The 24,691-nt window shown below is 36.0% G+C and overlaps 1 protein-coding gene across 4 annotated transcripts in view; it reads left to right on the plus strand.

Annotated features, from left to right (window-relative positions):
* DYNC2H1 (dynein cytoplasmic 2 heavy chain 1) overlaps positions 1-24,691 on the plus strand; it is a 393,951-nt gene that overhangs the window by 60,317 nt on the left and 308,943 nt on the right. For all 4 annotated transcript variants that reach the window (XM_027563956.1, XM_027563957.1, XM_027563958.1 and 1 more), the window contains 12 exons: positions 1,182-1,294; positions 3,289-3,408; positions 8,378-8,528; positions 10,547-10,752; positions 12,036-12,218; positions 12,798-12,980; positions 14,876-15,099; positions 15,486-15,601; positions 16,892-17,091; positions 17,881-18,145; positions 19,928-20,135; positions 24,426-24,555. In XM_027563956.1, the coding sequence (XP_027419757.1) occupies positions 1,182-1,294; positions 3,289-3,408; positions 8,378-8,528; positions 10,547-10,752; positions 12,036-12,218; positions 12,798-12,980; positions 14,876-15,099; positions 15,486-15,601; positions 16,892-17,091; positions 17,881-18,145; positions 19,928-20,135; positions 24,426-24,555 (2,099 nt within the window). The remainder of the gene's footprint in view (positions 1-1,181; positions 1,295-3,288; positions 3,409-8,377; positions 8,529-10,546; positions 10,753-12,035; positions 12,219-12,797; positions 12,981-14,875; positions 15,100-15,485; positions 15,602-16,891; positions 17,092-17,880; positions 18,146-19,927; positions 20,136-24,425; positions 24,556-24,691) is intronic.

Raw genomic sequence — 24,691 nt, forward strand, 5'->3', positions numbered from 1 at the left:
CTATAGTCCGCTAGGCTCCTCTGTTCATGGGGTTTCTCAGGCAAGAATACTGGGATGGGTTGCTGTTGCCTTCTCCAGGGGATCTTCCCCACTGAGGGATGAAACCTGTGTCTCTGGCATTGGTAGGTAGATTCATTACCACTGAGTGACCAGGCAGCCCATAAATGATGATTAGGTTATAGGAATAGGAGGGATTACCTGGTAAAGTGGAGAGTTACAGTGCCATGTGCTTTGATGTTGTTGAATCATTTAAGTTAAGTAATTGCATTTGGAGTTGGTTTGCTACACAAACAGTGATTGTTATTATTTTCTTAAAATATTATTTGTTAGAAAAAGAAATTTCATCTTCACTTATATTCAGGGATTAGGCCTACAAGCCAAATCGGATTTACTATCTTTTTTTTTTTTTTTAAAGAAGCTTTTGTTGAAAGGAATACAGTCATGCCCATTATTGTCTGTAGCTGCTTTTGTACTACAAGCATAGATTTGAGTGATTGACAAAGAGATATGACCGTAAAAACCTCAAATATTTACTCTTCGTTGTTTTACAGAAGTATTTACTAACCATTGTATATCCTAAGCTTTAAAGTGTTTATAATTGATTTGGCCTGTGGAGATAGTAGAAAGAGTTCTTCTAATCAGAACGTTTGCTTTCAAGTTCTATTATATGTTAGTTATTAGTTTACCTCCCTGAAATCTAGTTTCTTTCTTTAAATTGTAAATAATAATTTATGGAGTTTTTCTGAAGATCCAAACTGGGTCATGTCTGTTTTTTATACCATAAAGTGAGTGTAAATTTTGGGAAAAGGAAGTGTTGTTTGCTTTCCCCCTTTGCTCTTATCTTTTTATTTCACATAAGTGGGATCATCAGTATGTATTCTTATGCGCTCATTTGTGCCTGGCTTTTTTCAATCACCATAATATTTTCAACTATATTTTATTCCTTTCTTTGCTGAAAATAGTTGTGCAAATACATCACAGTTTCTCATTCACCTTTTGGGTATTTGGTTTGTTTCTAGTTTTTGGTGATGAAAAGCTGTTCTTTTATGTTATATAACTGAACTAATATAATTCTAATATATAAATATGTTACAAAGTATACATTTTGTAATCATATGTAATATCTAATAATTATGTGTTTAAGGAAGCTTTGCATTTAAATTGTTTCTTTTGTAATATAGGCATACACAGCGTCTGTTTTGATGAGGAATTAAAACATATAACTGCAATGAAATCTTTAGAAGGAGAAGTTGTACCTTTTAAAAATAAAGTTCTTCTGTCCAGTAATGTAGAGGTAAGTAATTCTTTTTCAAATTTGAAAGTATAAAAAAATTAACAGTATGAACTTTGTATCAGAAGTAATTTGGTCAATTTGTAGAGTAAGTTGGTTAATTTAGGCCTTTTAGAAACCTTTCTCATATCTTAAAAATAATTTTTTTTGTAAAGTTCACAATGATTTGATATTAAGGAGACTATGAATTTTTAGTTTTTGGAATGCAGCATGTAACTTTGAAAAGAACTTTTGCTTTGAAGTCAAAAAGACTTGGATATTAATTGTAGCTCCACAACTTATTAGATAAATAACTGTGAGTCTCAGTTTTCTTAAGTATTGAATGAGAAGTCCTACTAGCTATTGCCAAGCCTTTCATTGACACTTAAACGAGATAATTGGTGTTAGGTACACTGTAGTGTGACTTCCCAGTGGCACCAGTGGTTAAGAACTCACTTGCCAATACACAAGACGTGAGGGATGTAAATTTGATCCCTGGGTCGGGAAGATCCCCTGGAGGAGGGCAATGCAGTCAACGCCAGTATTCTTGCCTGGAAAATCCCATGGACAGAGGAGCCTGGCAGGCTAAAGTCCATGGGGTCGCAGAATCAGATACAACTGAAGCAACTCAGCACGCACACACGCACGCACACTATAGTGTTTGGAATATAAGTTCTCAATAAGTCTTTGTTCTTTTTTTCTTCAGAATCTGAGTTGTATAAGATGGTTTAAGTGAACAAGTAAACTTGAAACTAGTGCATTTATACTACAACTATCGATTAATTCGTTCTATTGGACTAGAAGTGAACTGTCAAGTGTCTATTACAGTTACACAGATAAAGCCAACAGCATTAGGATGTATGCATCAAATTATAATTTTTAAGTTCCAAAGTTATCTTCCAACTGCAGGTCAGGTCCATGCCTTATCATATGTATATCTGTATAGTTTACAAAATGTCCATTCTTGGTTGGGCCTCTATATCTTGTTGGATATGGAGTGTATCAATCAGGTGGCTGTAAGCATAGATTTGTTAGGTAGCTATCATGTTTGGTGAAGGGTTTTATTGTTTTTGCTGTTGTTTTCCTTTCTTGTAATTTTATTAGGACTGGTGGAACACACAGAGAAAAAGCTGTTAGCAGCTCGGATAGCACAGAACTCTGGAAGCTCCTGTGATGGTAGCAGAGTAGGTGTCTGCAGCCTTGCACTGAGAGCTCTTACTCTTTAGCTGCAGTGGCTTTTGAACTGGGCAGAAGCTTGTGCTCTTTTTAATACTGGAAAACACTCTAAAAATAAATAGTAAAAAGCTAGAACTTAGAGTTAAAATAGGTAATGATGAAAAGCTTTTGAAGCTTGCAGTGTTGTCCTTATATTTTGTTGAGAATGATGCAGTTTTTTAAAGTTAAATAGTGATTCTTAAATATTCATTGCTCTTTTGATAAATTATCATTCTTACTTTGACTTTAGTTAACTTTTATTCTTTTATCTATAATTAAATAATTGAAAAATTGTTTTGACCTTGAAATAGAATTAATTTTGTTTGAAGAGGGAGCTTAACTCCTTAAATAATATAGTTCACCTTAATGAAGCAATCTCTTCTTATAGTTACAGTTTTCTAAACATGAGATCATCAGGTTAGCATGAGCCAGGGGACTTAGCCAGTCAGTGTGGCTCTAATTTACTGGCCCAGCTGTCTAGTTTGGTTTGTCATAATGACGAAATGAATGAGTTACTTTTTAAATGTTCATGTTTTTTTGGTTTGTATGGATGATGATAGTGATCACTAACTACACATTTTTGAGTTTCACACTTACCATTATCCCAAGAGGTGAAAAAAAATAGTTATTTTCAATTTATTTAAATAATTTATTAAAAAAATATATGCCATTTAGCACATTTTTGGAATGTGAGAGTCAGTAAGAAATTATAACCTTCATGAAATAAAAAATAGAGTCATTAGGTTGTGTTTTTGTTTTATGACTGGTGTAATAAGAAATACATTTTCTAATCTTACTTTCAGACCTGGTTAAATGATTTAGCCTTGGAAATGAAGCAAACTTTGAAAGAGTTGTTGACTGAATGTGTTACTGCTGGTCGAAGTTCTCAGGGTGCAATTGACCCATCCTTTTTCCCTTCACAGGTAAGGGAATGTCTTCAGTAGAAATAGGCATGGTATCAGTGGGAGAGCCCTGATCTAGAGGTCAGGAGGCTTACACAACGGGGATCTTTGTTGTCCTTTTATCTAGCAGTGAACATCTGACACATTGCTTACCTTCCTCAGTCCCTCAACTGTAAAATGTGAGGGAGGAACTGCATGATAGTGAAATTCCCTTCTAGCTCCATTAGTTTGCTATAATTTGGATGCTTTCAAAGTAGAAACCTGTTGACATTGCAGCTATCAAGCCAGTGAGGGGTGGAATTGGGAGGCAGAATCAGTGATGTAGTACTTTCCTGGTTCCAGATGCTTAGTGCTTCACTGGTGAAGAATCACAGGCTCTATAACTTTGTCTCTTACCCTTCCCATAAACTCATATAGGAGGTTGGAGCTGGCAGAAGTTTAGCAGAGTGTTAGTGTAGGTCTCAAGGTAGGAATACTGAAGTGGTTTGCCATTCCCTTCTCCAGTTGACCACATTTTGTCAGAACTCTCCACCATGACCCGCCCGTCTTGGGTGGCCCTACACAGCATGGCTCATAGTTTCATTGAGTTAGACAAGGCTGTGATCCATGTGATTAGATTGGTTAGTTTTCTGTGATGGTGGTTTTCAGTCTGTTGAGAAGGCAATAGCAGCCCACTCCAGTACTCTTGCCTGGACAATCCCACGGATGGAGGAGGCTGGTAGGCTGCAGTCCATGGGGTCACTAAGAGTCGGACACTTACTGAGCAACTTCACTTTCACTTTTCACTTTCATGCATTGGAGAAGGAAATGGCAGCTCACTCCAGTGTTCTTGCCTGGAGAATCCTGGGGATGGCAGAGCCTGGTGGGCTGCCGTCTGTGGGGTCACACAGAGTCGGACACACTGAAGCAACTTAGCAGCAGCAGCAGCAGCCCTGTGATGGAGAAGGATAAGAGGCTTATGAAAGCTTCCTGATGGGAGAGAGTGACTGAGGGGGAAACTGGGTCTTGTTCTGTGGGTGGGGCCCTGCTCAGTAAATCTTTAATCCAATTTTCTGTTGATGGGTGGGGCTGTGTTCCCTCCCTGCTGTTTACCTGGGGCCAAGCCATGGTGGACCTCCCTGGTGGCTCAGATGGTAAAGCATCTGCCTATACTGCCGGAGACCTGGGTTCGATCCCTGGGTTGGGAAGATGGGAGAAGGAAATGGCAACCCACTCCAGTACTCTTGCCTGGAAAATCCCATGGACAGAGGAGTGTAGTAGGCTACAGTCCATGGGGTTGCAAAGAGTCGGACACGACTGAGCAACTTCACTTCTTCACTTCAAACTATGGTGGAGGTAATGAAGATAATAGTAACCTCCTGCTTTGAACTGTGGTGTTGGAGAAGACTCTTGAGAGTCCCTTGGACTGCAAGGAGATCCAACCAGTCCATCCTAAAGGATGAATGTTCATTGAAAGGACTGATGTTGAAACTGAAACTCCAGTACTTTGGCCACCTGGTGCAAAGAACTGACTCATTGGAAAAGACCCTGATGGTGGGAAAGATTGAAGGCAGGAGGAGCAGGGGACGACAGAGGATGAGATGGTTGGATGGCATCACCAACTCGATGGACATGATTTTGAATAAACTCTGGGAGTTGGTGATGGACAGGGAGGCCTGGCGTGCTGCAGTCCATGGGTCACAAAGAGTTGGACACAACTGAGCGACTGAACTGAAGTGTAGGTCTGAAACAGTCATAGCCCTGAACTAGAACTTTGACAGCAAAGAAAAGAGCTAGGTTGCAAAGTTGATATAGATAATGCTGGAGGTCAGTGTTCATAACAACTCTTTTCTGAAACACTGGATATTGTATCACAAAACTTGTTCTCACAAAACTTGTTCTGACCCATATTAAAGTATAGCACTAGGACTTGGATTAAATATCCTGCCTTGTTCAGGATTAGTTTTATTGCTGGTTGAGACTAACACTATACAGGTAGGGTATCAGGAACTTGAAAGGCAGGTATTGAGATAATCTGTGATTTCTCACAGGAGAGTCTACCTTTTTTTTTGTTTTTCAAATTAAAACATTCAACAGCTATTGGAACAGGTTTTTATGTTCTTCTAAAGCATGAGAAGTTAGATAGGAAACTTGCAACATTTTAGACTTAGCTATTTTACCATTTATATCAGTTGCATCTTTTAGCAGTTTAAGTCAAGCTAAAATATGTTTTAAAAAAATCTTAAGTTCTTAGAGAAAAATAAAAATAATCATTGATGAATAAAATAATGCCATTGCAAAGCTAGAATTAAAGTGTTTTATTACCTCTGGAAATGTTTCCTAGTATTCTGTCAATTTCTAGGTAGGATTTAAATTGACTTTTGGAGAAGGCAATGGCAACCCACTCCAGTACTCTTGCCTGGAAAATCCCATGGATGGAGGAGCCTGGTGGGCTGCAGTCCATGGGGTCGCTAAGAGTCGGACACGACTGAGCGACTTCACTCTCACTTTTCACTTTCCTGCATTGGAGAAGGAAATGGCAACCCACTCCAGTGTTCTTGCCTGGAGAATCCCAGGGACGGGGGAGCCTCGTGGGCTGACGTCTATGGGGTCACACAGAGTCGGACACGACTGAAGTGACTTAGCAGCAGCAGCAGCAGCAGCAGAATAAAAGACACAATATTAAAAAGTATACAAAAGTAAGAATTGCATAAGAATTAGATTGAGGAAAAAAAAAAAGAATTAGATTGAGGAAATGAGAGTTTTATCAGGAGATGTATTAGGGGTTACAGGCTAAAGAAGGTTGCTGAATTGAGCATGAAACAGTTCTGGGTTCTGAGCAATCAAGAAATATGTGAATTACTAAAATGTAAATAGCTCATTAGCTCTGTAAAAATGTGAACTACTGAACCGTATTTAGAAAATAATTCTAGTTTACTAGCAGTTAATGTTAAGAAAAAATTATCTCAGGAGACTGTATATAAATGGATTGAATAGTATAATTGGCTACATGAATGTCTGGGACAGGTTACTGTGTACTGTTTATTCAGTTCTCTAAAGACATCTTTGTGAGGACCTGAAATAATCAGGTGGAGAAAGCACTTTCTGGTCTGGGAGGGAGGCAGCATAATAAAGTGGAAAGAATCTGACTTACCTTGGTTCGAATCCTATCTTTGGAGTGATTCTTTTGGCCACTTAGTTAAGAGGGTGTAATAACACCTCCATGGCAACTCATTTTGAAGGTTAGATTTTATTAGTGGAGCAGCACCGTTGCTGCTGCTGCTGCTGTCGCTTCAGTCGTGTCCGACTCTGTGCGACCCCATAGACGGCAGCCCACCAGGCTCCCCCGTCCCTGGGATTCTCCAGGCAAGAACACGAGTGGGTTGCCATTTCCTTCTCCAATGCATGAAAAGTGACCATTATATTTTAGGCAATTAAAATCTTAGTGTCTGTTCAGGTATCTGAATGGTAATGTGACATGAGAATTAGTCAAGACTAATGTCTTGAGTATCATTTCTGTGTTAGTCTCTCATAGAAATTGTATAGCAGACTGTTAAAAATTGAGATATTGATGTGCACTTATTTATAACACAGAAATTCAGTAGTACTGCCTGAATGAAAATCCATATATATACATATTAGTTTTGAGGTGGCATGTGAGCATTTTCATATGAAAATTAAAAAGCAGAGTCTTTTCTTACAAAGCAAATTTGGATTTGTTTAAATACTTTCCAGTCCAGTTCAGTCACTCAGTCATGTCTGACTCTGCGACCCCATGGACTGTAGCATGCCAGGCTTCCCTGTCCATCACCAGCTCCCAGAGCTTACTCAAACTCCTGTCCATCGAGTTGGTGATGCCAATCAACCATCTCATCCTCTGTCATCCCCTTTTCCTCCTGCTTTCAATCTTTCGCAGCATCAGGGTCTTTTCCAGTGAGTCAGTTCTTCACATCAGATGGCCAAAGTAAATGCTTTACCATATACTTGATTAATTAAATGTTTTACCATATACTTGATTAAAGAAGCTGGTGAGTTTTGTACTACAAAGTATGAGAGATGACTTTGCCCTGGAAAGTTACTAATTGATTTTCTTTTTTGTTAAAGAACTTGATGTGGTACTTATATAATGTTCTGACTTAGAGCAAACAGCAGCTTAGCCTGCTATATTGTTTTAAAATGTCTATATAGATAATGAATTCATTTGAGAAATAGAGGCATTTAATGATGTTTTCTGGATGCTAAAAGGTAAATATAAGAAAAAGACAATCTGTTTAGTAGTAATTGGTCAGTAAGTTTTGTGCTTTATATGATGATGAATGGTTCATGTCTGTAGTTTAAAGGAGGGTCCTTTTCCATCTAAGAACTGTATCAAAGTATTTTAAAATATGGTTTCAAAATCTGGTATTTAAATGTATCATTTGCTTTATCAGTAACCTTGCTATATAAATTATATTACAGAAATCAAACAGCATTAATAGTTCATGTTTTATGTGAACATGAAGATGATCTATATTTAGTGTCTATTTACGGGGATTAGATTGAACGATTAATACAAATCTTGTTTTAAGATAAAATTGATATTTTGAAATTGTAGACTTCAGTGGTATACTGAGAGATTATTTTCGAATGCTACAAGATTACTCTTTTTATTAAATAGGATTAAATATTCTGATATCTTTGCTGGTTAACAGAAGCCATTTATGAAGAGAGTCAGGGGAAGAAAGTACAAAGGCACTTAGGTTATAATAAGCTTAGTGGGTTCAAAGGCCCAAAAATAGGCCTACAGAAGAATAGTGAGAGATGATTTCTGAGAAGTAGGCTTCAGCTGCATCACACAGTGCTTTTCCTACAAATGTATTACTCTATTAATATTTGAGGTGCCAGTAAGACATTCATGTAGGGAGATCCAATATGTAATTGGAAATTTGGAAAGGGGTATCTTTCCTTACATTTATAAAATATTTCTAAATAAATTCACCTTTTAAAAATAATTTTTCTCTTTATTCATTAGATATTATGCTTGGCAGAACAGATTAAATTCACTGAAGATGTAGAAAATGCTATCAAAGATCATAGTCTTCATCAGATTGAAACACAGCTGGTAAATAAGTTGGAGCACTATACTAACATTGATACAATTTCTGAGGATCCAGGGAATACTGGTATGGAAAAATGTTCCATTGTTTCCTGACTTTTGTTATTTGAACATTTCTTTTAGTATTCTATCTTAATTTATCTATTGTGCTTTTGTCTGTCAATCAATCAATAATCTGTCTATTTTGGAGGTTAATTTAGGAATTATAGATATATTTAACTTTTATATTGTACTTGGAATCAATAATTTATTATTTTTAATGGAATGTAGAAATCTTACCATTGTATAGATTTCTTTATCCTCCCCTTTTTATGTTATTTTCAATGTGTATAGATATTTATCTATATCTATATATTATATATTGGATATACATTTATCTATGTGTATGTGTGTGTGTATATATATATATATATAAATATAGGTATTTATCTATATACATTGAAAACTCCATGAGAGTCTAACTTTTCCTTTAACCATCACCTGTATTTCAGAGGACCTGAGAATAGTTTATTGTATTTAGATTCTTACCATTTCTGTTGGCCATCCTTCATCTTGGTTTCTTCCGGTGTTTATCTTTGTTTGAAGAATTTCCTTTAGTCTTTCTTTTATAGCATGTTTGCTGAATATGAATCTTACAGATTTCCTTCACTTGAGAATTGTCTTCATTTCACCTTTATTATCTTTTCTGATGTGAGTTGGTTTTTTTTTTTTTTGGTTCTTTTCATGTTGAATGATTTCAGATTGTATCCTGGACATTTTGAATATTGCGTTACAAAAATCTTAAAAGTGAAAGTGAAGTCGCTCAGTTGTGTCCGACTCTTTGCGACCCCATGGCCTGTAGCCTATCAGGCTTCTCAGTCCAAGGGATTTTCCAGGCAAGAATGCTGGAGTGGGTTACCATTTCCTTCTCCAGGGGATCTTCCCGACCCAGGGATTGAACCCGGGTATCCCGTATTGTAGGCAGATGCTTTACCTTCTGAGCCACCGGGGAAGTCAATAATCTTAGTGTTATTTAAATTTTCCGGATAGTGTTGATATTTTTCTGTGAGCAAGTGCTCTCGTTAGGTTCAGCCCCAAGTTCCAGTCAGCCTTCTGTGGGCTGTGGGTCCCACGTCTGTTCTGTCTGTGCTGTGTTCTTCAGATCGTCGGACCTTTCCCACATGTGTGCCGCCTAGTGGCCAGTCATCAAAGTCCGATTTAATCTGCGCTTCAGGCTGGGTTCAGTTCTCTCATGAAGAAGTTTCCGGGGCGTCTCCCCAGGCTCCTCCTGCTCCGTGAACTCCCCAGGGTTCTGTTGTTCCCTCGGGCTACCCTTTTGACTTCCGGTCAGAGAGCAGGGCCTCCGTGTGCTCTCCCACACGCTTCCTGTGACTGGGCCCGTGTCTTGGACCAGCTGATGGAGAGAAGAGACAAAAGAGCAGTTTGGGTTTGCCTCCCTCTCTTGGGGTCATGACTCCTCTAATTTGAGAGGGCGGTTCTCTTCCTTCAGAGTTTTAGGCATTTCTGGGACTCAGCTGCCAGCGCTGTGGCTACGGGGAGACTCCATTTTTGCTTTTCAACTTGGAGGTAGAGGCCTTGTCCTTGAACTCTATCTGGTCACACCATTATGGTTTCTGGCAACGCTGAGTCCAGGTCCATGCATATAAGAGAGAAAAAAGGAAAAAGGTAAACTTACCACTGGTTTGGTTGTACTTCTGATTCTGCCCTTCCCCAATTTGCCTGATACTCTACTTTTGCAGAGTCCTAAAAAGCTGTTTAATGCAGGTTGTCTGTGTTTTATACCTGCATTCAGAGGGAAATCCAGGCTGAGAGTCCTTACTCCCTTGCAGAAGGAACCAGAACCCCTGTTTCACTGAATTTTTATACCTTAGTTTTTACACTCACTGTTCTTATTGGTGCATTTGACATTCTTTTGAGTTGCATGATGTATGTTACTGTACTGTTAAGATGGATTATGAAATTAAATGCACTAAGGAATCATATATATGTAAATTTGCTAAGGAATCATTCATATATATACATATAAAATGTTAAAGTACATAAATCACAGGCAACATTTTCACCAATTATTTTAATTGTGTACAGAATCTGGCATTTTGGAGCTTAAACTTAAAGCACTTATTCTTGATATTATCCATAATATTGATGTGGTGAAGCAGTTAAACCAAGTGCAAATTCATACAACTGAAGACTGGGCTTGGAAAAAACAAGTTAGATTCTATATGAAAAGTGATCACACATGTTATGTTCAAATGGTGGATTCTGAACTTCAGTATACTTATGAATACCAGGTATGTGTTGTGGTAGAAATGTTTAATTTTTCCAGTTAGGAATTATTTACTTTAAAGGAAATTTGCTATTGAATGAAAAAGTTATTTTAATTTTAGTTGTAACTTTTGTTTGTGTTATTGTCTTTTAATTTCATTATAATTAGAAAGATGTTATATTGGAAAAATTCTATTTACAAAAAAGTTAAAATAATGGCAGTGTTGTGCTGATTTCTCTAAATGTGCCATTTCTTGAAGTAGTATTTATTTATGTAGACTGAAATATATCTCTAATCCAAAGAGAAGTGAATATTAGGCAACCTCGGTAGAAGCAATTTGGTTTGTGTCTCCTTTTACGAGGCCAAAATTAGTTAATATGTTAAAGTATGTTTGTTAAATATCTTCAGTTTGCAAGGTAAAAGAATTTTAAAACAAATAATGTAATCTATTCTCAAAAAATCCATCTGTATGCTCTTTGCCTTTTTCCATCATAGTGAATCAGTCATCAGGATACATTTGACATCTATGTTAATAAGCATATGTCAGGAGAGTTGCCTGCTGGCTCTTTCAAAAAGGAAATGAATTTTGAGACCCAAATCTGTCCACTTAAATTAAGGAAAAAACTCTATAAAATGCAATTTGAATTTGAATCTACTTTTTGAGAATTATTTGATAATTTAAGATTATTAATTTCATAAGGAATTTTTCAAATTAATTATACTTTGAGATTTCCAAAGTAGTTCTGATTTGTGAAGATTGTAAGATTCAAGGAATTTTAAAATACAAAATAGAATGATTATTGTATGCAATTGTATTGAGTTGTATTGGAAAGTGTGTAATTGTATACAGTTTTTGAATTTATCTGCCTTCGAGGTATATATTTGTGACATTATCAAGAACTTGATTGGGGGATATATACATGGTGTGTGTGTGTGTGTGTGTATGTATGTGTATATATATATGGCTGAGTCCCTTCACTGTTCACCTGAAACTGTCACAACATTATTAATTGGCTATACCCCAATACAAAATTTTTTGGTGTTAAAAAACAAAAAAGAACTTGAGAGACTATATGGAAAACCTAACAGTTTATCAATTGAGGATAGAATAAAATGCATGCTTAAATTAAAATAACTAAGTTTAATTCCATTTTGTGCTTTAGAAAGTTTCTTTACTAAAGTATTTTTTAGTAAACAACTTTAAACTTTTGTTGCCTTTTAGACTTTTTAACTAGAATCTCTCACTATATGATATTTGTAATGTTGAATAGAATATGAATGTTTGAAATTTATATTTCTCTTATATAGGGTAATGCTCCCAAGCTGGTTTATACTCCTCTGACAGACAAGTGCTACCTAACTCTCACTCAAGCCATGAAGATGGGACTTGGAGGAAATCCTTATGGTCCAGCTGGAACTGGAAAAACTGAATCAGTAAAGGCTTTAGGTGGACTTCTTGGAAGACAAGTTTTAGTTTTCAATTGTGATGAGGTAGAATAAATAATTGTCAAACTATGTAATAGTGTCTTAGATGTTTGAAATAGTTTTTACATATTTATATATAGGAAATGCTATATTTTAAATCACTGTACTTCTGAAAATGAAATTTGTTTTGAGACGTTAAATGGAGAGAGGTTGCATACAGAATAGTCTAAAAACTTTTCTAAAGATAACTATTACAAGAAATAATTTTAAATATTGAATGAAGATTTATGTTAGAGTGTAGAGAAACACTTTTTGTAAGGAGAATAGTGAAGATAGAAGGAGAAAATCTTAAATTTATTAAAAGTACCATTTTCAGAGCATGTGTAGGATTTATATTTTGACTTAAAGAATAACTAAAACAAAATCTTTAGTTCTTGTGCTTTTCAGAATGCTTTCACATGAATTATTTTGTTTATTCCTTGAAACCACCCTAGTTTTTGAAAGAATAGCTATTTATTAATAAAGAACCAAAGAGGCATAGATGGGTGAAATGATCATCTTCTCACTAAATGATATAAAGTATTGGATTATTATTAGAGTTTTTAATTATGTTTAATGAATATAATTTTAATTGTTATTTTTAAGGGCATCGATGTGAAGTCAATGGGACGAATATTTGTTGGCTTGGTAAAGTGTGGGGCCTGGGGTTGTTTTGATGAATTCAATAGACTGGAAGAATCTGTACTGTCTGCAGTTTCTATGCAAATCCAGACAATTCAAGATGCTTTGAAGAATCATAGAACTGTGTGTGAGCTGCTTGGCAAGGAGGTATAGCTACATCAGAAATTTAAAGAATTAAAATATTTTATAAGACTTTGTGTTACCCATACTCAGGCAAATAGTCTGTCTTTATTGCTTCTGGCACCCTTGTTTCTAATTTGTGACCAGTGTGTTAAACCTTTTTACCTGTGAATTGTCTCTGAATTTCTCACCTTTTTTTGGTCCCATTTCCACTATTTACTTTCAAACTTTCAGTATTGAATAATCCAGTTATAATAATATTTGCTAACATTTATCAAACACTCTATGCTCTCACTGTGCTTAATGCTTTTATATTTTGTTTTACTTAATGCTCACCACAGTTCTTTGAGTTAGGTACTGTTATATTTTTTTCACTTTATGGATAAGGAAACTACAGCTTGATAAGTTAGCATAATAGTGGTGCTGGAATTTGAACTCAGGTCTGTGTCTAATTCTGAAATTCATGTTTTTAATCACTATTCTATATGAATCTTAATAAACATTTAACTATTCTGCTGCCGCTTACTTCTCCACATAGGAAATATACATTCATGTCATTAGAATGTAAACTTATTTGTATATAAAATATAGATTTCTCTCTCTATATGTAATGGTGAACACACTGGACGTGGAAAGAACTGTGAAATTATCCTCTTCTCCATAATGACATTTTCACAATACAAGTTTTTCAGGGTAGGCCAAGTAGAACCAATTCTAAATTTCTTGTAACTTCTGAGTTTACAGGAGTAAAATTTAAATGTTTATACTCTTTCTTCACAAAGAAAAGAGAAACTATTAAGTTTTTAACCTTTTACCATCAAAATTTATTTTTTCCCCTGTTCATTTTTGTCATTTCCTCCTCTTAGAAAGAAAAATTGTCCTTTTTGCCAACCCAAGCTAAATTTTCCATCTATACTTTGGGATCTGCTTCCCAGGGACTTTCTCTGCAGTTATTCCTGTCCTCCTTCTTCCCATGTCTCATTGGCTTTAAACATAATCACATAATTTCCCTTCTAAATGATGTACAATATTATATATACTAATACTGTAGTATACTATTTAGTATAATTAAAACACAAGCAAAGTGAAAGTGAAATTGCTCAGTTGTATCTGACTCTCTATGATCCCATGGACTGTAGCCTACCAGTCTCCTCAGTCTGTGGAATTTTGCAGGCAAGAATACTGGAGTGAGTTGCCATTTCCTTCTCCAGGGGATCTTCCCGACCCAGGGATCGAACCCAGGTCTCCCGCATTGCAGGCAGACGCTTTACCATCTGAGCCACCAGGGAAGCCCAAAACATAAGCAAACCTTCCCTTAATTCATCTTTTCTTCCACCATTCTCTTTTTCTTTTCTTTCCTTTATAGCCAGATTTTTTACTCTAGGTATTTCTGCTTCATTGTTGTTCATTCATTGTTTACACATTATAATTCTAATTTTATATTCTTACTGCTTAGTTGAAAATACTCCCACTAGATACTCTCAAGATATTTTACTCTTCACTGTCATAGCATATATTAACTATAATTGCTTGACTGTAGTATTCAATAGACTATAAACTCCAAAAGAGCATGAACTGTTACTGACTTTAATTCAGAGTTGTGTTGTCTCTGTGTACTTAAGAAAGCACCTAACACAAGGAAGGCTTTTAGTAGACATAATATTGAATAAATGGACAAACTGGTTACCGTCACTGAAACTTTTCAGCCTCAAAAAACTGATTATAAAGAATCTCTATAAAGTAGTATAGTTCCTAAGGAGTTTATTATATGTTGAGTAGATGTTTAGCACCCTAGTGGTTACTTTTTGCTAAGGTATAAGATGTGTGTGTAGAAGTATGTCACAATAAAACTTCTATTGGCAATATATTTTATAGTTACAGTTTCAAATACTTGATGCCTGTGTTTTAAATTAATATTTCAGGTAGAAATAAATTCTAATTCTGGAATCTTTATCACTATGAATCCTGCTGGAAAAGGCTATGGTGGAAGACAAAAACTGCCTGATAATCTTAAACAACTTTTTAGGCCAGTAGCCATGTCTCGTCCAGACAATGAGCTTATTGCAGAAGTTATTCTCTATTCAGAAGGCTTTAAAGATGCTAAAGTGTTGGGCAGAAAATTGGTAGCTATCTTCAATCTATCCAGGTGAGTTTTCTTGTTTTAAATTTTGAAATACTTTGTGTCTCCAATGATTGGTCATGGTTATTAATGACCATTTTCCACATTTGTCTAATTATATTGTACCTCAGGTATAGATAGGAAAGATTTTAGTTTGAATAACAAAAATGTCTGGCTCAAAAGTACTTGTTTTTAAATACTATTGATTTAATTTCACTTTTTTCCTGTAAAACATATTTAATGGAGTACTCTAGTTAAATGATATTTACTAAACTAAACTAAATTTCTGATTTACTAAACTAATTTTCTGATTTCTATGTGTTAGTAGTTGGATTCTGTATCTTTTAGTATGATAATAAAATGAATTTCTTATAGCTATTTGATGCTTTATGATTTCCATGTCTTTACTTAAGGGAACTTTTGACACCTCAGCAACATTATGATTGGGGTTTGAGAGCTTTGAAAACAGTTCTGAGAGGAAGTGGAAATCTTCTTAGACAGCTGAAGAAAACTAGTGTTAAACAAAATGGTATGATTCATTATTTCAATTATAATCTCACTTTTTAAAGTAAGTTTTAATTTAGTATAGTTTTAGATTTATATAAAAGGTATACATATAATATAGAGGGCTTCTGAATTTTATGCCCCTCCAGTTTCTCCTGTGTTAACATATTAGTATGATACATTTAGTAATTCTAATGAACCAATGTTGATTCATTATTTTTTAATAAAGTCCATAATTTTTCCAGATTTTTCATGATTTTTACTTCATGTCCCATCATAACTTTTAAACATGCATTAAATCTTAAACATTTGCAGTATATAGAAGAATAGTCTAGTCCACTTGTTCTCAATCCTTAATGTGAATTAGAATCACCTAGAGGCTTGTTAGAACAAAGATTTTTGGATCCTACCCTCAAAGTTCCTGATTTGGTAAGTCTGGAATAGTGTCTGAAAATTTATATAGTCTTAAAACAGGAACAGAAACCTTAGAAAAACATGGAGATTTTTTCTTTCAAGGAGATAGTATACCAAACAAAATTATCCTTTTAAAGAGATATTTTAAGATTTCAAAAAAATGCCTTTCAGCCTAAGAATAATTTTAGATTTATTAAAGTTGCAAAGTTGGCATTTCCATTGTTTCATCTTATTTGTTGTTGTTTAGTCGCAAAATCATGTCTGATTTTTTTATGACCCTGTGGACTGTAGCCCACCAGGCTCCTTTGTCCATGGAATTTTCCAGGCAAGAATACCGGAGTGGGTTGCCATTTCCTTCTTCAGGGGATCTTCCTGACCCTTGGATTGAACCTGTGTCTCCTGCTCTGGCAGGTGGATTACAGGCAGATCTTTACCACGATGCCGCCTTTACTGTGGTACATTTGTCAAAACTGAGAAACTAAGGCTGATACATGAGTATTAACTAAATTTCAGACTTCATTTGCACTTCACCTGTTTTATCACTGACGTCCTCTTTCTGTTCCAAGATTGACTCCAGGGTGCCATGTGGCACTAAGTTGTCATGTCTCCTTGGTGTACTCTGCTCCGTGACAGTTTCTCAGTCTGTTTTTGTTTTTATTAATTAAAGTCTGGGTACCCTGGAATTCAGATTTTATGGAAAAGTGTTCATAACTCAGTAATACTTGTTTTTCAGCAGTTAAAAGATAGTTGAGTAAGCTTGCTAATTAACATAATAGCATATACCATAAATGTTACTAAATTCTAGTACGTAAGTTAATTACTAACAATGCGTATCAAGGCACTTAAAAACTTTACAGTCATTAGATTCATAACTAGTTTTAAAATGAAACTTTTTTTCTAGTTAATGAAAGTCATATTGTGGTACAAGCGCTGAGACTTAATACAATGTCAAAGTTTACATTTGCTGATTGCACTCGGTTTGATGCACTGATTAAAGATGTGTTTCCTGGAATTGACTTTAAAGAAGTAGAATATGATGAACTGAGTGCTGCACTAAAGCAAGTCTTTGAGGAGGCCAATTATGAAATCATATCCAATCAGGTAACTGTCAAGAATACTTCATAATATATTGATCCTTTCTCCTGGTTAATTTTTATTAACTATCTTTATCCTTTATTTTTCAGCTTATCTTTCATCTTTCAGTTTAAATCTTACTCACTCTTTGAAGCCTTCCCTAATTTTCATATCTAAATTAGATCCCCTTGCTGTGTGTTTTCTTTACCTTTGTAATATATACATTTTAATGTTCAATTGGATGATTAATATTGATTCTCTCCCACCAGATAGTTGTCTCCATGAAAAGTGGGATCCATGTCTTTTTTACTATTTTATTCCTAGTGCCTATAATGGAGTCTGGCACTAATATCAATAGATCCATCATATGTATTTTTGATAGTTGATTATATATGATTTAAACTTTGACAGTGTCTTAGAAGAACTTCACTTTAGTAGGTCTTTTTATGAAGCAAAAATGAATGTTCAAAATGAATATCTTTTCCTCAGGATTTTTGTTTTTTTGAAGAGAGGTTATAAATGAATGAATGAATTAGCAAAGTGAATAAAATATTGAATATATTTTGTTTGAATAAATGAGGGAAGACAACAGTGAACATTTGATAACTTGCTTCTTTTAAAGAAATATGAAATTAAAGATCATGTTGTGTGTTCAGATTTATTTCATGGTTCTTTTATTTAAGGCTTTATCCTCCATTGAAGAAATAAAAGGTTTAATTTATATGTTTGAAATAGAACAACTGTTACAGATTGAAAGTGAAGCTGTGTATGATTGTACATGGTAAATCGTATATGAACATATTTCTTTTCTACTAGATCAAGAAGGCTTTAGAATTATATGAACAGTTACGCCAGAGGATGGGAGTTGTTATTGTTGGCCCAAGTGGTGCTGGAAAATCTACTCTTTGGAGAATGTTAAGGGCAGCACTTTGTAAAACTGGCAGAGTGGTAAAACAGTATACCATGAATCCCAAAGCTATGCCTAGACATCAGTTACTAGGCCATATTGACATGGATACAAGGGAATGGTCTGATGGTGTTTTGACAAATAGTGCTCGTCAAGTAGTTCGAGAACCTCAAGGTTGGTCTCTGTTGTGTGACTCATTGATTTATTTTTAGAGGATGTTAGAACTTGTCTGTAATTCTGTCTTTTTTGAGTCTTATACATGACTATAACCTGCTGTATCATGATCTACATTGATATTTTACTTTGGAGGGTCCAAAGACATGTTATCGTTTTTATCTGTATTCTATAGCAAAACTTTTATTATAATAGAAACTCCCAAGTAATCTGGGTAAATTGTGGTTCATAACTAGATTAATCTATTGAATAAATACAATATCTTTGCTTAATTGATATTGTAATGCCTCATAAATAAGCAAATTGACAAATTTTTATTTGGGATTAAAATTTGTGTGTGTACATGAACTTACCACTTTGAATACACTGCTTTCAAGAATTTTGAAAATTTAAGTCTTATGATAGTAGGCTTCTGGTCTAAATTTTTGGCTTGGTATTTAACAGAATTTTTAGTCGAAATCTAAGAAGACTCCCTACTTTTTGTTAGGTCACAATTTAACAACTTGCTCACTGCTTCTCCCCTTTGAAGTTACCCTTTTATATATAAAAGAGATTTGACAGTGGTGTATTTTTTACTTCTCATGTGGGACACTGAAATGTAGCTTTCTCATATTTTCTTAAAGCACTATTACATAGAAAGCATTCTATGTAATACATAGAATACATATTCTAATGACATGGTGGAAGACAAAATGTAAAGAATATCTCACAAGCTTGTGGAAATAGAAATACCTAGGTCTTGCTTAAAGCTCAACATTCAGAAAACTAAGATCATGGCATCCAGTCCCATCACTTCAAGGCAAATAGATGGGGAAACAGTGGAAACAGTGTCAGACTTTATTTTGGGGGGCTCCAAAATCACTGCAGATGGTGATTGCAGCCATGAAATTAAAAGATGCTTATTCCTTGCAAGGAAAGTTAGGACCAACCTAGATAGCATATTGAAAAGCAGAGACATTACTTTGCCAACAAAGGTCTGTCCAGTTAAGGCTATGGTTTTTCCAGTGGTCATGTATGGATGTGAGAGTTGGACTATAAAGAAAGCTGAGCGCTGAAGAATTGATGCTTTTGAACTGTGGTGTTGGAGAAGACTCTTGAGAGTCCCTTGGACTGCAAGGAGATCCAACTAGTCCATCCTAAAGGATATCAGTCCTGGGTGTTCATTGGAAGGACTGATGTTGAAACTGAAACTCCAATACTTTGGCCACCTGATGCGAAGAGCCGACTCATTTGAAAAGACCCTGATGCTGGAGAAGTTGGAGGGCAGGAGGAGAAGGGGACGACAGAGGATGAGATGATTGGATGGCATCACCGACTCAATGGACATGGGTTTGGGTGAACTCCAGGAGTTAGTGATGGACAGGGAGGCCTGGTGTGCTGTGGTTCATGGGGTCACAAAGAGTCGGACACAACTGAGTGACTGAACTGAACTGAAGGTCTTGCAAACCATGTTTTCTTTTATTGAGATTTCAGTTCTGTATGTTCATTAAATAAACAGAGCCTTCAGTTCAGTTCAGTCACTCAGCCTTTACCATGGAGTATATCATTGAGTCTTTGTCCAGCTGAGCCAGGATTGCCTATGGGTTCTCCACACATTTGTAGTATAAATTCACATGAAAAACTTCAACTTGTTCAACTCTTTGTTCTTTATATTTGGCTTCAGAAATATAAAATAATATGAAAATTGCTTCTAAAGAATAATAGATAATTATTTTATTCTTTATTTTTAAATATTATTCTCCTTACGTTTATTTTGCTGTCTACGTTTTTGTTTGAAAATAGATGTTAGCTCATGGATAATCTGTGATGGTGATATTGATCCTGAATGGATAGAATCTCTGAATTCTGTTCTGGATGATAATCGATTACTCACTATGCCCAGTGGAGAAAGGATTCAGTTTGGCCAAAATGTTAACTTCTTATTTGAAACTCACGATTTAAGTTGTGCCTCACCAGCTACAATATCTAGAATGGGAATGATCTTTCTTAGGTAAGTGCGTTTGCATACATTGTGTTAGAATATTTTCAATTATTATTTTGGTTTCATAGCTAAGTGACATAAGTGATACATGAGTAACATGTGAATATTTGTTTTTTTCATTGTTTATTAACTTCTTTGTTACATTTTTATTCATTCAGAGTTCCTGTTTATTTAGTTGAATTATTTCAGCAGTATAGTGGTATCACAGGAGAAGGACATGGCAACCCACTCCAGTATTCTTGCCTAGAGAATCCTATGGACAGAGGAGCCTGGTGGGCTGCTGTCCATAGGGTTGCACAGAGTTGGACACAACTAAAGCCACTTAGCATGCATGCATGCATTGGAGAAGGAAATGGCAACCCACTCCAGTGTTTTTGCCTGGAGAATCCCAGGGACGGAGGAGCCTCGTGGGCTGCCGTCTCTGGGTTCACGCAGGGTTGGACACGACTGAAGCGACTTAGCAGCAGCAGCAGTAGTGGTATCACAATTACTAAATAATTACTTTTTGTTTGCATAAATGAAACAGCAAGTATTAATATTTGTTTTTCTTTTTTCTATAACTTTTCTTTAAATATTATGAATGAGTTCAGAGAAGTGAACATACTACTTATAAGCTGGAGGTTAATAATTTAAAGCTGAGTAGCAATATTTTAATCATAGAATTTTAGATTTATAGACTTTTAGAGTCGGACATGACTGAAGCGACTTAGCAGCAGCAGCAGAGCTAACCTAGGTTTAAATAGGTTAAAGATTTAATAGGATAAAGGAATGCATCAGCAGCCATAAGTACCACAGCCTCAACAACCTGGAGAAGGACATGATGTTGTTGAGCCAGAACCAGCAGACCTTCAGCTGGCAGGACGTCCTGATATATGAAGACCCCATCATCTGGTGGTCGGTCTTCAGCAGCACGCAGCACAAAATTGAGAAGCAGGACGATGCTGCACAGGAGGAGAGCGACAAGGAGGAGAGGGGGTGGGCCGTGAGGAAGGCTGGGTTGGAGTCCCCCTCCCTCAAGGTGAAGACCAAGCTCACCCAGAGAGAAGGCCCAGGACCGGCTCAAGGTGGGCTGGAGGTGGCCAAGCTGTGGGTCCAGGGCCAGGCTGAGACGGTGTAGCCCTTAGCAGTAGCAGATAGCAGCAGATGTTTTCAGACTTGGGATAAAACTGTGTAAACAAAAATCTGTATTTATATGGCAGAGAAGGTGTAGGACTGTTTGTGGCTGGCCCTGTTCTGGCATTAGTAGTCTTTGTAAACAACATTAAGTGTTTAAAAAGAGAAGGAAAAAGTGAATTGGGGAACACGCAACACCTGTTTTTTATTTTCTTTCCCTGGCAGAACTGTGTGGCTGCAGTTTGGAATCACTGTAGTTTAAGCTGTGGATGCGTGTGTGCAGCTGTCAACTCCTCGTACTGTATTTTATTGAACAAGTTTAAATAGGGCCTATTAAATGGCCTGATCTTTCATTTTACAAATTGGAAACCTCTTTATTTAATATTTCATTTCTTCTTGAGTGTATTTGGAAGAGACTTGAAGAGCAAAAGTAAACTAATTTTAGATTTCATCAACAGTAGTAAACATAGTGGCATATTTGAGCCAATTTCATTTCCCAGAATGAATTATTAAAAAGTTTACTTTTTGAATTTATGTTTTAGAATTTGATATTTATCAGTCTACAATGTTCTACTCTTTTAGAATCATTTGAAATGACTTTTGTTATCAAATTGATCCAGAATATTTCCAAAATTATTTAATTGCTTACTTCTTTGATAATATTGTAGGAAGAATTTATATTAAACTAGCCACAAACTCCCAATTAATATTTTGAGGTATTAATTATTATTTTTTAATTTAAATTTATTTATTTTAATTAGAGGCTAATTACTTTACAATATTGTATTGGTTTTGCCATACATCAACATGAATCCGCCACGGGTGTACACGTGTTTGGCATTGCGTTTATAGCTTTTGTAGCAGTATCTCACAGTTTATCTCATTTATTCATGTGTCCTCATAATCCTGTGAGAAAAATAGGATAAAAGGAAAGCTTATCATTAAATTTTAAAATATTTATTGAATGCCAGTTACATGTATGGTACGAATTTAGGCATTTTAAGAGAGTCAGCAAGAAAGGAGTAAAACTAACAATTATGAAGGGCTTGTATTTTTGCAGGGCTTATTTTTATAGAGCATACGTCTACATAGAGGAGATAGATAAATATAACAGCAATTATAAGCGAGAATGTTAATGTAATAAAGGTTAAGTAGAATGCCATTTGGAGAAGGCAATGGCACCCCACTCCAGTACTCTTGCCTGGAAAATCCCATGGGCGGAGGAGCCTGGTAGGCTGCAGTCCATGGGGTCGCTAGGAGTCGGACACGACTGAGCGACTTGCCTTTCACTTTTCACTTTCATGCATTGGAGAAGGAAATGGCAACCCACTCCAGTGTTCTTGCCTGGAGAATCCCAGGGACAGGGGAGCCTGGTGGGCTGCCATCTATGGGGTCGCACAGAGTCAGACACAACTGAAGCGACTTAGCAGCAGCAGCAGAATGCCATTGCTTTTTATCAGAAAAAAGACTCGTTGCTGTAGATGATTTGAAAATTGTTGGTGAACCACTTATTGTTTGTGAGAGACATAATGAGTATTTGTGAGTTCATGTAAAACACAAATACTTGTTATTTTTAGTTTATTTTTGATTAACTTTGATTTTTAGGTTTTATTCATTTCTTCAGCAGATATTTTGCACTTGCTCTGCAGTAGGCCAAATGAGGACCTTTTAATAATGAAAGAGGATGCCATTTATTATGCTGGGATAACTGATATAAATCAAGATTGTCTTAGACAAACCAAGACGTGTAGTTGCCATAGGTACTAAGGAGATACTGTTGACAACAGTAGTTGTCCCTAGTAGCTCAGTTGGTAAAGAAGTTGCCTGCAGTGCAGGAGACCTGGGTTTGATCTAGAGTCAGGCAGATCCCCTGGAGAAGGAAATGGCAAACCACTCCAGTATTCTTGTCTGGAAAATCCCATGGACAGAGGAACCTGGCGGGCTACAGTCCATGGTTTGCAAGAGTCAGACACGACTTAGCCACTAAACCACCATTGACAGCAAAGACTTTATGTTGAAAAGAGTTTAGCAGCTTTCCTTTGTCTGTTTTGAGTGTATCCAATGTAATTTACATATTTACCTTTGATCTTTTATTTCTTTTCCTTATTAAACTGGATAGAAATGTGAGAGGAGAAATTCAAGGACTCAGTATTTACTCGTGTTACTGTGAAACACTGGTAGAGGACAGGAGAAATGACAGAATTGTGGGCCCTTGTAACTTCTAAAATTCTTAGTCTATAAGTTGTTTTTACTATAATTTTTATAAATGTGTAACATGTAATTCGGAGAAGGCAATGGCACCCCACTCCAGTACTCTTGCCTGGAAAATCCCATGGACAGAGGAGCCTGGTAGGCTGCAGTCCATGGGGTCGCTAAGAGTCGGACACGACTGAGCAACTTCACTTTCACTTTTCACTTTCATGCATTGGAGAAGGAAATGGCAACCCACTCCAGTGTTCTTGCCTGGAGAATCCCCGGGACGGGGGAGCCTGGTGGGCTGCCATCTATGGGGTTGCACAGTCAGACATGACTGAAGTGACTTAGCAGCAGCAGCAACATGTAATTTTGAATAAGATGTCAATATTATGTATAATTTCAAACATTGGATGTTACTCAAATAATTAAGTGCTTTGCTAAAAAATTTAGATTTTACTTTAGCGTGATTTTCAAGTTTCAGTAGTGGCATGGAATTTAGGTAGTCAGCTTTTTTGGAGATAGAGAAAAACAAAAAGTATTTTTAAAGATCTGCATTAAGATGCAGTGCAGCTTGTCTAATGTGCATTTGAGTCACCTAGGGATATTGTTAAAGCAAAGATTTTGCTTCATTAGGTCTAGAATGGTACTTGGGATTCTGTAGACCCCACTTTGGGTAGGAATGGTTTAGACCACTTTGTGGCTGACTTGTGGATGTGTAATTCTGCTTTAATTTATACTTACGATAGAGGTGAGGTTTATTTGGTTTGTTTTATAGAAAATGACATTATATATGTACACACACTTATTTGTGTTATATAAGTAGAAGTAGTGTATACGCACATACGTATACAGAAGTAACTAAAATGAACTCTTGTATACTAGCAGATAGGTGCATATGTAGAATAATGTTTATTGGAGCAGAAATTTATTTTGAAAGTAAATTTATGATTTACTCCTAAACAATTTTTAATGTTTGTTAATATGTTTCAGTGATGAAGAGACAGATCTTAATTCTCTGATAAAATCTTGGTTGAGGAATCAGCCACCTACATATAGGAATAATCTTGAAAACTGGATTGGGGATTATTTTGAAAAGGCATTACAATGGGTTCTAAAACAGGTAAGACAATTATAATATTCATAATTATGTAGGCAAAAAGTATGATAACTGACTGTTGCTTACATTTAACCACCTTTTAGTAGTGTTCTGACAGAATACGGGGGTTTAGTGAAGGGTAGGTGTCTTTCTTCACTGC

The sequence above is a fragment of the Bos indicus x Bos taurus genome, chromosome 15 (genome assembly GCF_003369695.1).
Source record: "Bos indicus x Bos taurus breed Angus x Brahman F1 hybrid chromosome 15, Bos_hybrid_MaternalHap_v2.0, whole genome shotgun sequence".
NCBI lineage: Eukaryota > Metazoa > Chordata > Mammalia > Artiodactyla > Bovidae > Bos > Bos indicus x Bos taurus.